The sequence below is a fragment of the Anabrus simplex genome, chromosome 6, assembly GCF_040414725.1.
Source record: "Anabrus simplex isolate iqAnaSimp1 chromosome 6, ASM4041472v1, whole genome shotgun sequence".
In the NCBI taxonomy this organism is placed as follows: domain Eukaryota; kingdom Metazoa; phylum Arthropoda; class Insecta; order Orthoptera; family Tettigoniidae; genus Anabrus; species Anabrus simplex.
Genome location: NC_090270.1, coordinates 191285517 through 191299186, shown reverse-complemented (window position 1 = coordinate 191299186; position 13670 = coordinate 191285517). Strand labels below are relative to the sequence as shown.

The 13670-nt window shown below is 34.4% G+C and overlaps 1 protein-coding gene across 6 annotated transcripts in view; it reads right to left on the bottom strand.

The window, feature by feature from the left end:
* Positions 1 to 2132: 2132 nt before the first annotated feature.
* Positions 2133 to 13670, bottom strand: part of LOC136876294 (juvenile hormone esterase) — a 533707-nt gene continuing 522169 nt past the window's right edge. For all 6 annotated transcript variants that reach the window (XM_068228365.1, XM_068228363.1, XM_067150121.2 and 3 more), the window contains 2 exons: positions 8251 to 8587; positions 2133 to 5739 (listed from right to left, as the gene is read on the bottom strand). In XM_068228365.1, the coding sequence (XP_068084466.1) occupies positions 8251 to 8587 (337 nt within the window). In that variant the 3' untranslated portion in view covers positions 2133 to 5739. The remainder of the gene's footprint in view (positions 5740 to 8250; positions 8588 to 13670) is intronic.

Sequence of the window (13670 nt, the reverse complement as noted above, 5' to 3'; positions counted from 1 at the left end):
AATCGCTACATTCATACTTACGTTTTTGTAATGACCTATGTTGATTTCAGGTTAAGAAAACCACAAAGTCAGTCTTTCTGAGAATCCCGTAGCGAAGCACAGGTACATCAGCTAGTAATAAATAAATAAACTGTGCATCACTTAGGATATTTATCATAATAGTAATCAACTAAACAAGTGCTGAATTTAGGATATTTGTGCTTCACATTTCTTTAATGTGTGGAGTAGAATAATGTTGTTTTTGTTTTGTGGATAATATCAAGGTCATTTATGATATACCATATTTAATTCTTAGTGCTAGTCAAATGAGATGTGTTGTGATGTTGTAATGTGGTGAAGTTGACGCTAGTGTAATTTGTTACAAAATATTTTATAGAGATTCAAGGATGTATTACTTTTCACACTTGATTATTGCAGCACTTTGCAAAGTAATGGATTTGCTTTTTTATTTTTTTTATTTTTAGTCACTCAGAATAATTTGAGCCATGGTGTGGTCCGGTGCAATATCTTCTCATGTGTTTTTATCGATTTTCAGAGATATAATATTTTTGAAACTTATGCGAGTGCCATTTCTTGATTATTCTCGAGGGAATTGTTTCGTGATATTTATGTTCCTAATGTTAAGATCATATTTTGGCATGTTAAAGTTCTAAATAAGTGACCATGTTCTCATATAGTCACAATTCTCTGATTATAATCATTATAAAATATCAAAGCCATCTTAAGTATAACAATTCTCTAAGTTGAACATTATATAATATAATAATGCATAACTGAATTAACAGATCTTCTGGCCAAATAATTCCTGATATTTCACGATCTGCAATATGAAAATAAATGTATTTACTATTGTGGACTTGTAAATATTTTCTTGTATATTTTCCCATGTGTTAGTGGTAGTTTTGTGATGGGCATAGTCATTAGACTGATTTATGTATCAGATTTAAGCCATGTCTTTTCTTTCAGCATTTGTGTCTGACATTTATCAGATTTTTGTGTCATATTGTTTTGCTGTTAGTTTTGTTTTTTCAGCATTGTTGAATGTTTTCAGTGTTAACTATTTTGACTTCTTCCTAATGGCAAGAGCAATAATATTTATTTTAGTTATGTGACAAGGTTTAGATGTGATTTCAATTTTGAAAATATGTTAGATCACTCTGTTGATTTAAGTGAAATTTAAAACAATAATAATAAATGCACAATTATTAATACATTTTAAATTAAAATTCAGTGTGATTTTGATGTTAAGTTTTGATGAGTTACTGGTATTGTTTATTTGCCTATTTCAATGGAAATAATTTCAGCATTAATATTTGTTATTTAATGTAAAATTCAATTTATCTTCAGATTTTGAATAAAAGCATTTCATAATTTTCAAGTAAATTCCATTATTAGTTGATTGAAGACCGATGATGTTAACTAATAAATATTTGTTAGACTTGATTTGAAAATTAATTTATTTATTTACAAAATGAGATGTAAGATAAAAGACTTCGTCCAGTGAAACATTATCCAGAAACGAGCCTATAACGCCAGCAGCATGTCCTCATTGGATAGCAATTCCTATCCGCTGCTTCAGGAATTCTGTTGAAGAGAAGTCTCCCTTCTGTCCTACAACCGAGTGGAGTTAGTCTCACAGACAGAAAATGTCCTGATGGTCTGACTTTAGTCCCATGGAACAAAGGCAGATCTCTCATGTGGGATGCCAATGTGTTGATATTTTAGCACCATCTCATTTGCCACACCCTTGCAAGGCTGCTGGTTCTGCTGCGGAATTGGCGGTGTGCAATAGAAGGGCGAAATACAGAGCAGTAACGAACAACTACATCTTCGTGGTATTCACAGTCGAAAAAAATATAAATGATTATTATTTTATGACACTTATTAATTGTATTCACTTCATTACAAGTTGAAGGTAATGTGAATAATGTTCATATTCACTATTTTGGGTCATTTTCCTACTATTAAGTCATTTTTGGGGATTTTTAGGCAATTTTATAGGTCATTTTTCAGCATTTATTAGGTCATCAAAATACAGGCCCTGATAACAAATTGGTTTGCAGGTTAAAAGCTCTAACTTAGTCTAACACTAGAAGGAAGATGAGGAACTAGGTAAGAAAAATAAATAAAAGTCATTCTGAACTTGAAGATTTATAACACACTTTTCATCTTTAACTATTACATAGTCACAAGTCAAAATACTATTACAAAATAGAATACTGTCTTTTCTTAAGTACCTATCTAACATGCTGAAATACCACCTAGACATTTATTTAACAAACTGCTTATAAATAGAACGTTATGTAAGGAATATGGGGTAAACACAACAACTTTTGTATATCTACAACTCATGCTAATGCAGGAAAAAAATGATGTGTCATGTTTCATAAAAAGCATGAGAAGACATTGCAGGTGAGATCATCTTTTCCAGTCTTACCAAAGGAATACAAAGATGCACAATTTTGTAATCTTCAACATATTTCTCAATTTCCATGTAAATTTTCAAGTTCAAGTTCAATTTCTGGATGCTGTGACGTTAAATAAATTCTAATTAAGCCAAGAGAGCAGAAAAAAGATATCCTACACTAGAGTATGGAGTATTACTTTCAGGGCTGGAAGATTGCTTTCACAAATCCTTGATATGTATGAGCTGATATTAATAAGTCATGACCTATAAGTCTGCAAATGAATAGAAAGCTAATATTATTGTTTGCATAGTAATAAGAAAATATGCACTCAAGCCCTATTTTTTATGAAATGCTTTGTGCATAACTTTATTATTGTGTTACTGAACGAGTTGGCTACTCTATACAGGTCATATAGCTGTAAGTTTGTATTTGGGAGATGATGGGTTTGAACCCCATCCTATTAAATTTCAATGTTCCTGTCTCTGTAATGCTGGAATGACTAATGTTAAACTTGAAATACTGGGAAGAGTGGAATATTGAAAATATTAATGAAATACCAAATAATGATATTAGTTTTGCAATTTTATTATGTGTAATCATATCAAATATTATTATTATTATTATTATTATTATTATTATTATTATTATTATTATTATTATTATTATTATTATTATTATTATTATTATTATTATAATATAAAGAACTACAGTGAAAAGTCCCTTAAAGAGGGTGAAATATGTATGTACAATATTGTAATAAGAATAAAAAGAATTTTCTGTTAACGTTTAAAGAAATGTAATATACGGTATATATAACAGGCAATGTTAAAACTCTTAACATATTGGTTAAGCTGAAGACAGGAGAATAGCTCAATGAAACAAAGAAAGTATGTCTAAACAACCCATGTGCAGGAATATCAATATTTTCTTAGTTCATTGCATTTCCTCCATTCAATAAACTAGAAGAAACTAGTAGAATTTGGCAGGCAACCTTTAATTCTTACCTAGCTACTTCTTTTGGCTGCAGTTTTTACTGTATCCATACCTTCATCATTTGAGCACTGCATTTTATATTTCTTTATCATACTGAAAGATTGTGATATACTACTGTTATATTACAGGTTGTGCAATGGAAATTGATATGGTATCAGTGAATGTTCTAAAAGAATGAAATCTCACCTGCATTTGTCTTAATTTGAAACAAGATACTAAAGCTTCAGAGTTGAAAGGAGCAAGAATTTCATTTCATATTAACAGTATTTACACAATATTTAAAAACCTTCTATTTTAACAATATTATTGTCATTATTGTTTCTCACATATGTACAAGTCATTTTATTAGAATATGTAACAATCCTAAAATTTAAAAAAATGGGAGAACAACTTGAAAGCAACCATCAGACATTTTAACAATTCAGTACTGGTATTCAAGAAGGAATTGGGTTTTATAAGGGACATCAAGGATATAATGCTGTTAATAATTTTTCAATCATTACTTCAAAATTGTTTGGTATTTTAACTCACCACCATGCTTTGGAACATTAAATACCATACAGGCAAATGCTATTTCCAGTATGTACCGTAAGGTATTTCTCTGTAAATTGGACCACACAGTGTTCAGATCTGAACCACTATCTAAACAACCAGAGTAGAATGTTTCCTTCTGCTATTAGAAAGCAGGTATCTTCTCTAATGTATTGAATATTAGTCAACAAGCTGCAAGAGGATTACCATGATTATTTCTGAACTGCTCAATCTTAATCTTGTTGGCAACAGTTATACAACTCATCAGTGGAAGCAGTTAGTGAATTTCCTGCTTATTTTAGGCAGGTGATATTTTTTAAAGTGCCCATACCAAACCTTGCATTTCCATACATTAATCCCCTCTTAAAATATGATCAGTTTGCTCTCCCACACAACATACTAAGCATTATTGGAAGGTCAAGAAATAATTATTTTTCAACCACCTGTCTGACTCATAGTTATACCATAACAGATCATAATTTGATAATGATTTGTCTATGCTATGTTATTACATATAATTATCTGTTTTCAGTCCTGACAAAATCTTTTATTGATCTCATTCTTGACACTATCCCCAAACAATGAAGTACTTAACTGCTGTTAAAAGTTTTGTGTTCTCATCCTCTCTCTCCAACTCTTATGTTATACATTTCTTGTTGAAGTATATACATATGGTATATACATGCATACTTTCTATACTTGACCTTACTCCCAAGGCTTAAGCTGTGTAATATTTGTTGCTTATCTTTTCCCATTCCTCTCCAGTTCCTACTCTAACCTTCAAAATATATACATCTAGTCTAAGCTCCCAGACTTCGTAGACTGGTCAGTTATCAACTCATTCTTTTGTTTACATTAATTACTACTAACTGGACAGATAATAGCCTCGCTGATCCAGTCATTACAGGAGCAAGAGCCTCTGAGCTTTGGCAAGAATTATACGTGTACTCAGTTCGACATTAGAACTGCAACACCAAGAAGGAAGCATCCAACTGACAAGATGTGCCAAGATGGACAATGACATGATTGGTGGTATAGCATGTAAGTGCATCATATATGGAAAGAAAATAGTAAAGGAAGGGAGGACAAGTACAATAATTGCTGTTATTTTGTGGAAGTTTATTCATTGCCTAAAGAAAGCAAGTCCTAAATATGGCTTACTGAAGAACATAACAGCAATATTATACCAGTAGGTTGCTCACTTTGATCTCAGGAAAATTATAGTTTATTAAGATTGGGGATTATCCTTCTGAGACACTGGTAGTCATGTTGATTGGAATGCAGTCACAGTGATGCAAGTCACAACCTCACTGTTGCTAAAGAAATAAATAAAACATCCCAGTCTCTCTTCCAAATAAAGGGCAATTATTTTGTGTTGCATGGCTATCACGGATGATACAATATCTGTGACCACACATTACAGACACATATCCATAAAAGATGCATCTATACTACCCAGATGGTCATGCTTCAGTAAAATCCAAAAGCATTACCATAATGAAGAAGTTTAAAGAGTAGTGGGTAGTGAAGGATCAGTAGATTGAGAACCAAATTTGTATTACAAATGGCTATTAAGTAGAAAATGTATTTGAGTTACTAGTTCAAAATGTTTAGACATACTATTTTCACAAGCTAATATACTGTAACTATGTACAGATCCCGACAGCTAGCTGTGCACTTGCCCATTCCACTCCTCCTTGAGTGAAAAATACTTGCCACGATACGAGGCACTGGTGTAGACATGTCCGATTGAACACATTAGTTGAAGCACAAGACATTGGGTTCTCTCTTGAGTTCCTGCTGTTATCTGTAACAATTTTGACAAATAAATTATACTACTAACTTCAGGAAAGAGTGATGATATCAATGGGTGCAATTTTTTTTATAAATCACTTTGAATAATTCTTAAATACAAAATAAATATATTGACATCAGAAACTCGTGTACTTTAATTTTCAGTAAGTGAGGAACATTTTACTTTCTGGCCAGAAAAATCTTGGTTGTGGGAGAAATGTAAGGATTCATCTGAATTAAATATTAATTTCTGAAACACTTCTTTATGGGAATTTTAGTTTTCTCAGAAAATGATCACCTAAATTTTACTTACTGTGGTTGTTTACATGTGGCAGCACAGGATGTAAGTTTTCAGTTTCCATTATTAATCTATACAGGTTTTATTCAAATACTGAACAACAGAATGATGATGATGGTTGCACAGGGGCTAAACAATGAGGTCATAAGTCCTTGAGTTTGCTATTAAAATTGTTTTAATTAAGGAGTCACAATGGCAGGCTAAAATATGATGAGGTGAGATGATTCTTAACCCATGGTTACTCGTATGATGAGTGCGGTGCTTGCCTTCATAGTATATTGCTTCTTGTTGGAATGTTATAGGACCTTACCTTTGAAACTCCCTGTAACTTTCTAACAAATTGTTAGGAAGGGGATATGTCAGTCATTTCCATTATCTTTGAAAACCTAGACCCTCAGTTTATTACTAGGTGCAACAGTGCATGTTTGGTGAGTGGTGTGCTCAGTAGTGACTCACATTTCGCACATTGTAATAAGTCAAGGTTTGTCTTATGCTAGTGTTAATGCAAAATGTTTATACTGTGAGTGTTGTAAGTAAATTTATAGCCCACAAGTTATAATGGCATCTACTGATCAGATACTTTCATGGTTGGGTGAAATGGAGGAGGAAGTGAGAACAATGAAACTGATGGTAATGAAACAGATGAGGTTTACAAAAGTGATCATAACTCTGGAACAGTGTGTTTGCAAGTTCTGGATAAGAAGAGGCACTTTTGTTTATTGAATTCTGTATTCCATTGGTTTTAGTTAAAGATAGAATTACGAACTGGGGCCTCCATGGGCCATTTACAAATATTCGAATCTGGAAATATAATTTGCAAACAGTGCTCCAGAAAAGATACTGAAAGCAACAGAAGTGATGACTGTGTAAAATTTGGTTTCCTATTATGCTGGATTATATGTTTGCATTATTTAGTTCTTACTAAGCACACTCCTCCTATCTCAAATTTGTTTAAATTTAAGCATTCGTGTTCCTAAACAAATTGTTTGTCTACCCATTAGTCTCGTTTCTTGATATGGAGTCAGGGATGAGGTGAGATGAATTTATATAGCTTGTTTTACAGCCGGATGCCCTTCCTGATGTCAACCTCAGTTGAGGAGCTAATGAAGATGAAATGAAGTTGGCTAAAGAGGTGGAAGGAATCGGCTGTGGCTTATGAATAGAAACTGTCCCGGTATTTGCCTGGAAGTGTAAACAGGAAACCATTCTCAGGTATCTAATGGTGGGGTTTGAACTCGCGTGTCTCCCGAATGTAGAGCTTGGCTCCATAACCTCTCCGTTTGGCCATGTTCCTAAATAAATACATATCTCATACTCAAGTATTAAAAATACCTCCATCTTTATGTGGACATATTTTGGCTCTTATGTTTAAAAGTGAGCGTGGCGCTCACTAGCGAGTAGCGTGTGTAAAGATCTAGAGAGTAATGCTGGGTTAAAAGTGGCAGTGGGCCCAAAGACCATAAGATTCCTACACTAATTTAAAATCCATAAGCTCAAAAAGGTGTAATAATATTAAGTGCGGAAGTGCCCTCTAGTGGTTACAGGCAAGTATTTGAGAACCTGACTGTAGTGCATGTCAGTGTCACATTTGTATTTGGTGAAAAGTTTATCTGACATAATTATGTGCTCTCTGAATGAGTATTGGAAATTTGATTTTGTAATTAAGTGATGGATTATATTATCATTTCCAAACACTTCATACCTGTTTTCTATCAAAGAATGGATACAGATGGAGGAAGAATGACAGATACAAAAGACACAAACATTAATATACTACATCACCAGTAAGAAAGTGAAAAAGCACCCCAATATGAGTCTTGTGTTCTTGCTCAGGTAAGTAACTCTCCTTAGCTTTGTACATTTGTTTGCTGAAACTAGTGACCCACCCTGGCTTCACACAGCAGAAATTTTGAATTTCTGGTGATATACCTGGTGACTGAGTTGGATATATTATTGTAGCTCAGCTGTTTTGATACCATGATGGTAGTGTGATTCAGCAGTCAGTTGTTGATGTAGCGGGCTATCGTAGATCAGTTGTACCATATTGATACTGCTTCACAGATCGATTGTGAATTATTGTGTACTATATTTCAAGTGTTATTGTATTTGTGTTCAGTGTAAATATATGTAAGTGTAGTCAGTGATAGTGGTGTTTATTATTTTTAACATCACTGCATTCTACTTCATATTCACTACTTGCTTCACTTACAGTAGGAGTAAACTTACCTAAAATGCCATCGTTGTATAATAGAGAATGTGACTAAGGGCTTGAGAATATGGAATATAAACTGGCTCTTCATTTTCCCTCAGGGGCAAAGAATCCCAGAAGTGAAGTCGATCAAGGAAGAATCCTCTCTCCATACAGAACTGCAATGTTGAATTTCCATCAGGTGCTGCACTGATGTTGAGGAACTTCAATTCTCTATTGGGCTCTGAGCACTGATCTGGTATGTAAGGTTCCCACACAATGTTATGTGACCTAGTACAAGATACTGTGCAGGTTGAATCATCCTGTGGCTGTTCTACAGAGTGCGATCCATCAGCAGTTTCAGGAGTAGGTTTCCTGTAAATAATAAAATATATGATAATTACACACTTCAGGGGAGACTGTTGTACCTTTAGCATAGTGTACCTTGGAACACTTCTTTTTGTTCTGGTTTGTGCAGCTATCTATTGAGCTCAAAATCAATCAAACTGTAACTATTTCCATAAGTAGTTCCAACAGTACAGTAGGTCTAATTTGTTTATGTTAACAAACATAAATATTGCAGATAAAATAACATTTTTAGCATCAAAGGTAAATATTTCTTTCATTCTTGTATGCTTTGTAGCACAGAAACAAAATTGTGTTTGTCACTATAACCACTTGCAGTGTATTTCTTATCATCTGATGAGTAAATACATAAATGCATACCTATGCTGACTTCAACTTAGACAGCCATATTTGTTGAAACATGGATCCTAATGTACCTTGGAACACACATCATCATGTATCTTGGACCCTCCTATACAATGCTATTATTTCTTTCCTTTTTTCTTTTAGATCATGGTGAGAAGTTAGTCAGGTTTCTAAAAGGTTCTGGCTTATCTAGATGTCCTGGAGAAAGCTGCTGAGCTGTAATATCTTCTCCAGAGAAGTTTGCAGAGTGCTCATTGTGAAGTTAGGTACTCCATCAAAACATTTGACAAAATTTCAAAACTTTGAGACTTTCTGCTATAATTCAAGATTAGACAGAGGAAAAAAGGAACACCAGAAAAATAGTTTGACCCACTTTGACAGTTTAACACTTAACAGTTTTCTGTCATTCCTACTCGACTTCCAGATCAATGTACACTTATCACCGCTTTCTACTCCACCCCATTTCCTTGAATGTATCTCCTTATAACTCTTCTAAACAAACTTCCTAACTTATACGTACCACTGCAGTTCAAGTGAAGGTCATGTGAGCACAGATTCCCATCTCCTAACCACCCCCCTCCCCATTAGGATCTACAAATCTCACTCCCAGTTTCCCCACATACCCACTCCATAGTCTCATTTAAATCCCTGATCACCTTCCAGTCAGTATCCCTCCTACACAATATTCCACTAGTAATAATCTCCACTTCCTTAAACTTCACCCATGCTGCATTTGACCAGATCCTCATATCCCCACCTATATTGTTGCTTATGCCTGCTTGCCTTATGTTGTTGGTACCAATGTGAAACACTACCACTTCTCCTTTCCCTTCTCTTCTACTGTCCTCAATATCTGCCTTAATCTAATTCTTGGTTAACACCATCCCTGGCTCCCTTTCCTCTACACATTTTCCCCACATGTCTATAAATGGAATCCCCTATGATCAGAGCCTCAACCCTACACATCTCATTTGATTCCCTGCCCTCCTGGTCTCCCCTATCTTTCCTGATGGCTGCAGGAGCTATTTCCTCCTTCCTTTTCTCTCTCCCATGACCCTTTTCCACATTTCTTTTCCTATCCTATGCTCTACTCTACATTTCCCTCCCCTAGCTTTTCATTTCCTCCTATATCCACGCTCCTCAGCAACAGTTCCCTGTTCCTCATCTTCCCTCTGTTGTTCTACCTGCAGTGACTCATACCAATTTTTCACTGAAACCTGTCTTGAATTCTGCTCCTGAGTTTCCTGCAATTTCCTTCCAAGCCCTCTTGTACACCTACTGTATCCCATACATTGTTTGAGGGAGACCTACCTTCCTTCCTGTCCTCTGAGAGAATCCTTATTATCTTCCTCAAACCAGGAGCAGTGCATTGTATTGTTGCAGTATTGCACAACCCCCAATAATTTTATACTTCATTTGTCTTTTCTTCCATTTATTTAGTTTCATAAACCTAACATATATTCAAAAATATGTTAAAATCAACCATCTTTAGTCATTCGACATACTACTTCTTTGTAATGGACCAATAAACGTTGCCAGTTTTGAATCAAACTTTTCTACGGCAGGGGTGTTGCACGATATCAGAAAGCACCCTATTGAGAAACAATTCCTAATGTCAGCATTACATTGCACTACTCTCAGGAAATGACTTAATTTCTGCTTTCTCTACTCTCGCAACAGTATATTTTTTTCTATGTCACTAGAGTACACCATACCGACCATCCACATTATTACCAACATTTTGCATCAATAAAAAGCAGGAGGGCAAATTTTCAATTCAAGTGACGTAAGAATTTCTTGTGTTTTAATTGCCAGACATATTCCATTTTTAATAGCAATGCAGTTCATTACTTAACAATAATAGAGTTTCTTGTTATTTCTGCAAGCTTCTCATATAAAAATATGACATTGGAAATTTTGATGCAACATCCAGCTTCAGATACCACCCGTTGCCACTGGCTCATACCAGTGGCAGCTGGCGGTTTAAATGTTCAGTGATGCACAATTTTTACCAATGATATAATATGATTACAGGCTAATTTTCAAATCTAGATACATCAACAATACTTTTTTATTATTAAAAATGAAACTAACATTTTATATTTCTATTTTCAGGAATATTACTACAACGCATTAACATTTTTTCATTTAAAAACTCATTTACCATATTGAAATGAAACACTTTGAGGTAGCCTAATTCCAGTATTGAAAAAATATCCTTTTGTAATGTATCTGGTTTTGAAATGAAACGTCTCGTGGGTCTACCCATTTGTTTCACTTCGGATTTTTCCTCGGCAGTCCGTTGCGGAAACAGCCTAGACATTAAAGACTGCACCGAATTCATGATCTGGCAAAATACCACTAATTGATAAAAACGCACAATAATAAAAACACACATGCTGACACGAATGTTTACACAATTAAATCAAAGAGCTACTTAGCTTGTATGCACATAACAAAGCTCACGACTATACTGAAAGAAATGGCGGTGTTTATTTTCAAATTTAGAGCCATTAGTTATATATCCAGCCACGACCGACTTGATGCATCTCTCTAGCTGTCCTGCTCTAGCTAGCTCCTTACGGAGCGCAGCGAGGGATCCAACTGGCCGTGATCCAGCAGATAAACTTCCATCCAGTGTCGCTAGATGATACTCCTGTTCTATAACAGAATCTCACATTGAGCAGCAATGGTCTCTAGCGACTTTGCTGGTAGTTGGTTACGTAGGAGCACGGCCGATTTGATGCTTCGCTCTAGCTAGCTCCTTAGCGCAGTGGGGGATCCAGTCGGCCATGGTGGGAGGAGCCGGGTTGATAAACCTCCATTTAAGCAATGTATAAGAAGCCACGCCTATCTTTTCCTCTCCCCGCGCACCCCTCTAGCAGCCTTAAAGCACACTTCTAGCAGCCCCGCACACCCCTTGAGCAGCCAAGGTTTCATCCTACCTCGGTTGACTTCCCGCTGCAAACTTTTCGGCTCGTGCAGTGAACATCTAAGAGTACCGGCTTGTAAAGTACCCTGTAGTCAATACCGTATTTACGCGAATAATACCCGCACATTTTTTAAAAATTTTGCGGCATGAAATTGGGGTGCGGGTTTTATTTGGTCAATGTTGGCATTTTTTTCAAAATCAGCCTTCCTAAACTTAGGGTGCGGGATTATTTGGTGGCGGGGATTATTGCGTAAAATTTGAGGCATGAAATTGGGATGCGTTTTTTGCGTCAAATTTGGCATTTCTTTTTTTTTTTTTTTTTTTTTTTTTCAAAATAAGCCTACCTAAAGTTGGGGTGCGGGGATTATTCGGTGGCGGGGATTATTCGCGTAAATACGGTATTTGCTCTTTCAAGCTCTTGAAAGGTTTGTCTTGTTGAATGAAAATACAGTAGTTTAGTAATCCAAATTATAAAACTTTACCTAAAATAAACATAAAAATTTAGTGGGGGTAGCTCAAACCTGCAACCTTATGGAGAAACCGCCCCTGGCTCAAACTCTCCAACTCCTCCCTCATACTCCTTAATGCCTGGCCACACCCACAGTTCCTACCCTTGCATTACTTAGCCATTCTTTATGGAATAATGAAAAGAAAGCAAAGATAAAATAACTTGTTCTGTGCAAAAAAAATCAAAGGAAAGAAATATTGTCCAGAATAGTATACAAAGATCACATGACAATATGGTAATTAATGTACTAACTACACTACAATACTATTTAGTTGTATTATATTATTATATTTATATCCTGCAATGCTTGAACAGAATGGAAACTGCCATTAATTACTGAATATCAAAAGGAATACACAATAATTACACAATTCTAAACTGCAGTTAAGCCTGTCCTAATTACAACAGAATTGTAGTAAGAACTAAGTTTCTAGAGAGATATTTCTCCTATATAATATATTTCACAATAATAAAATAAACATACTAATTTCTAATAAAATAATTACACTACAATAATTGTAAACTATGTTCAGATGTATCCTGATTACAATAGATCATTACTACGTGCAAACAGAAATAAAAGTTGAAATTAAAATTCAAAATTTACAAAATCTCTACTCAAAGATTTCCAACAAAGCTAAGTGCATAGACAAATTATTATTATTATTATTATTATTATTATTATTATTATTATTATTATTATTATTATTATTATTATAATACCTTATTATGCTCTAATAAAAATGAAAAGTGCCATTTAGTTAAATACTGAAGTATCTAGTAAGAATTAAGTTTCTAGAGAGGTATTTCTCCTATTACACAAATATTTCACAATAATAAAATAAGCATACTAATTTCTAATAAAATAATTACACTATAATTGTAAACTAATTGTAAAGTAATTGAAAATGTACATGATAATACACACAAATATAGCAGGCAAGATACTATCTAATATAGAGTATAATATCTACACTACAATTTTCAACTGCTCTTAGGCATGTCCTAATTATAACATTAACTGAAACAATAGAACTGGAGTTAATACTAAAATACTTGGTACTTAATTGGATTATTATTCTTTTCATACCTACACACTAACAGAAGAGAGAATTTAACCCTACTAGACAAATATAACACAATGATACAGTAAGCTCAATAATTTCTAATAATATAACTACACTACACTACTATGCGCTAACAGAAATGAAAACTGCCGTTAATTACAGTACTGAATATTGAAAGGAATATACAGGAATTATACAACAGTAAAGAATGCAAGGAAGATACTCCCATATCTAATAACT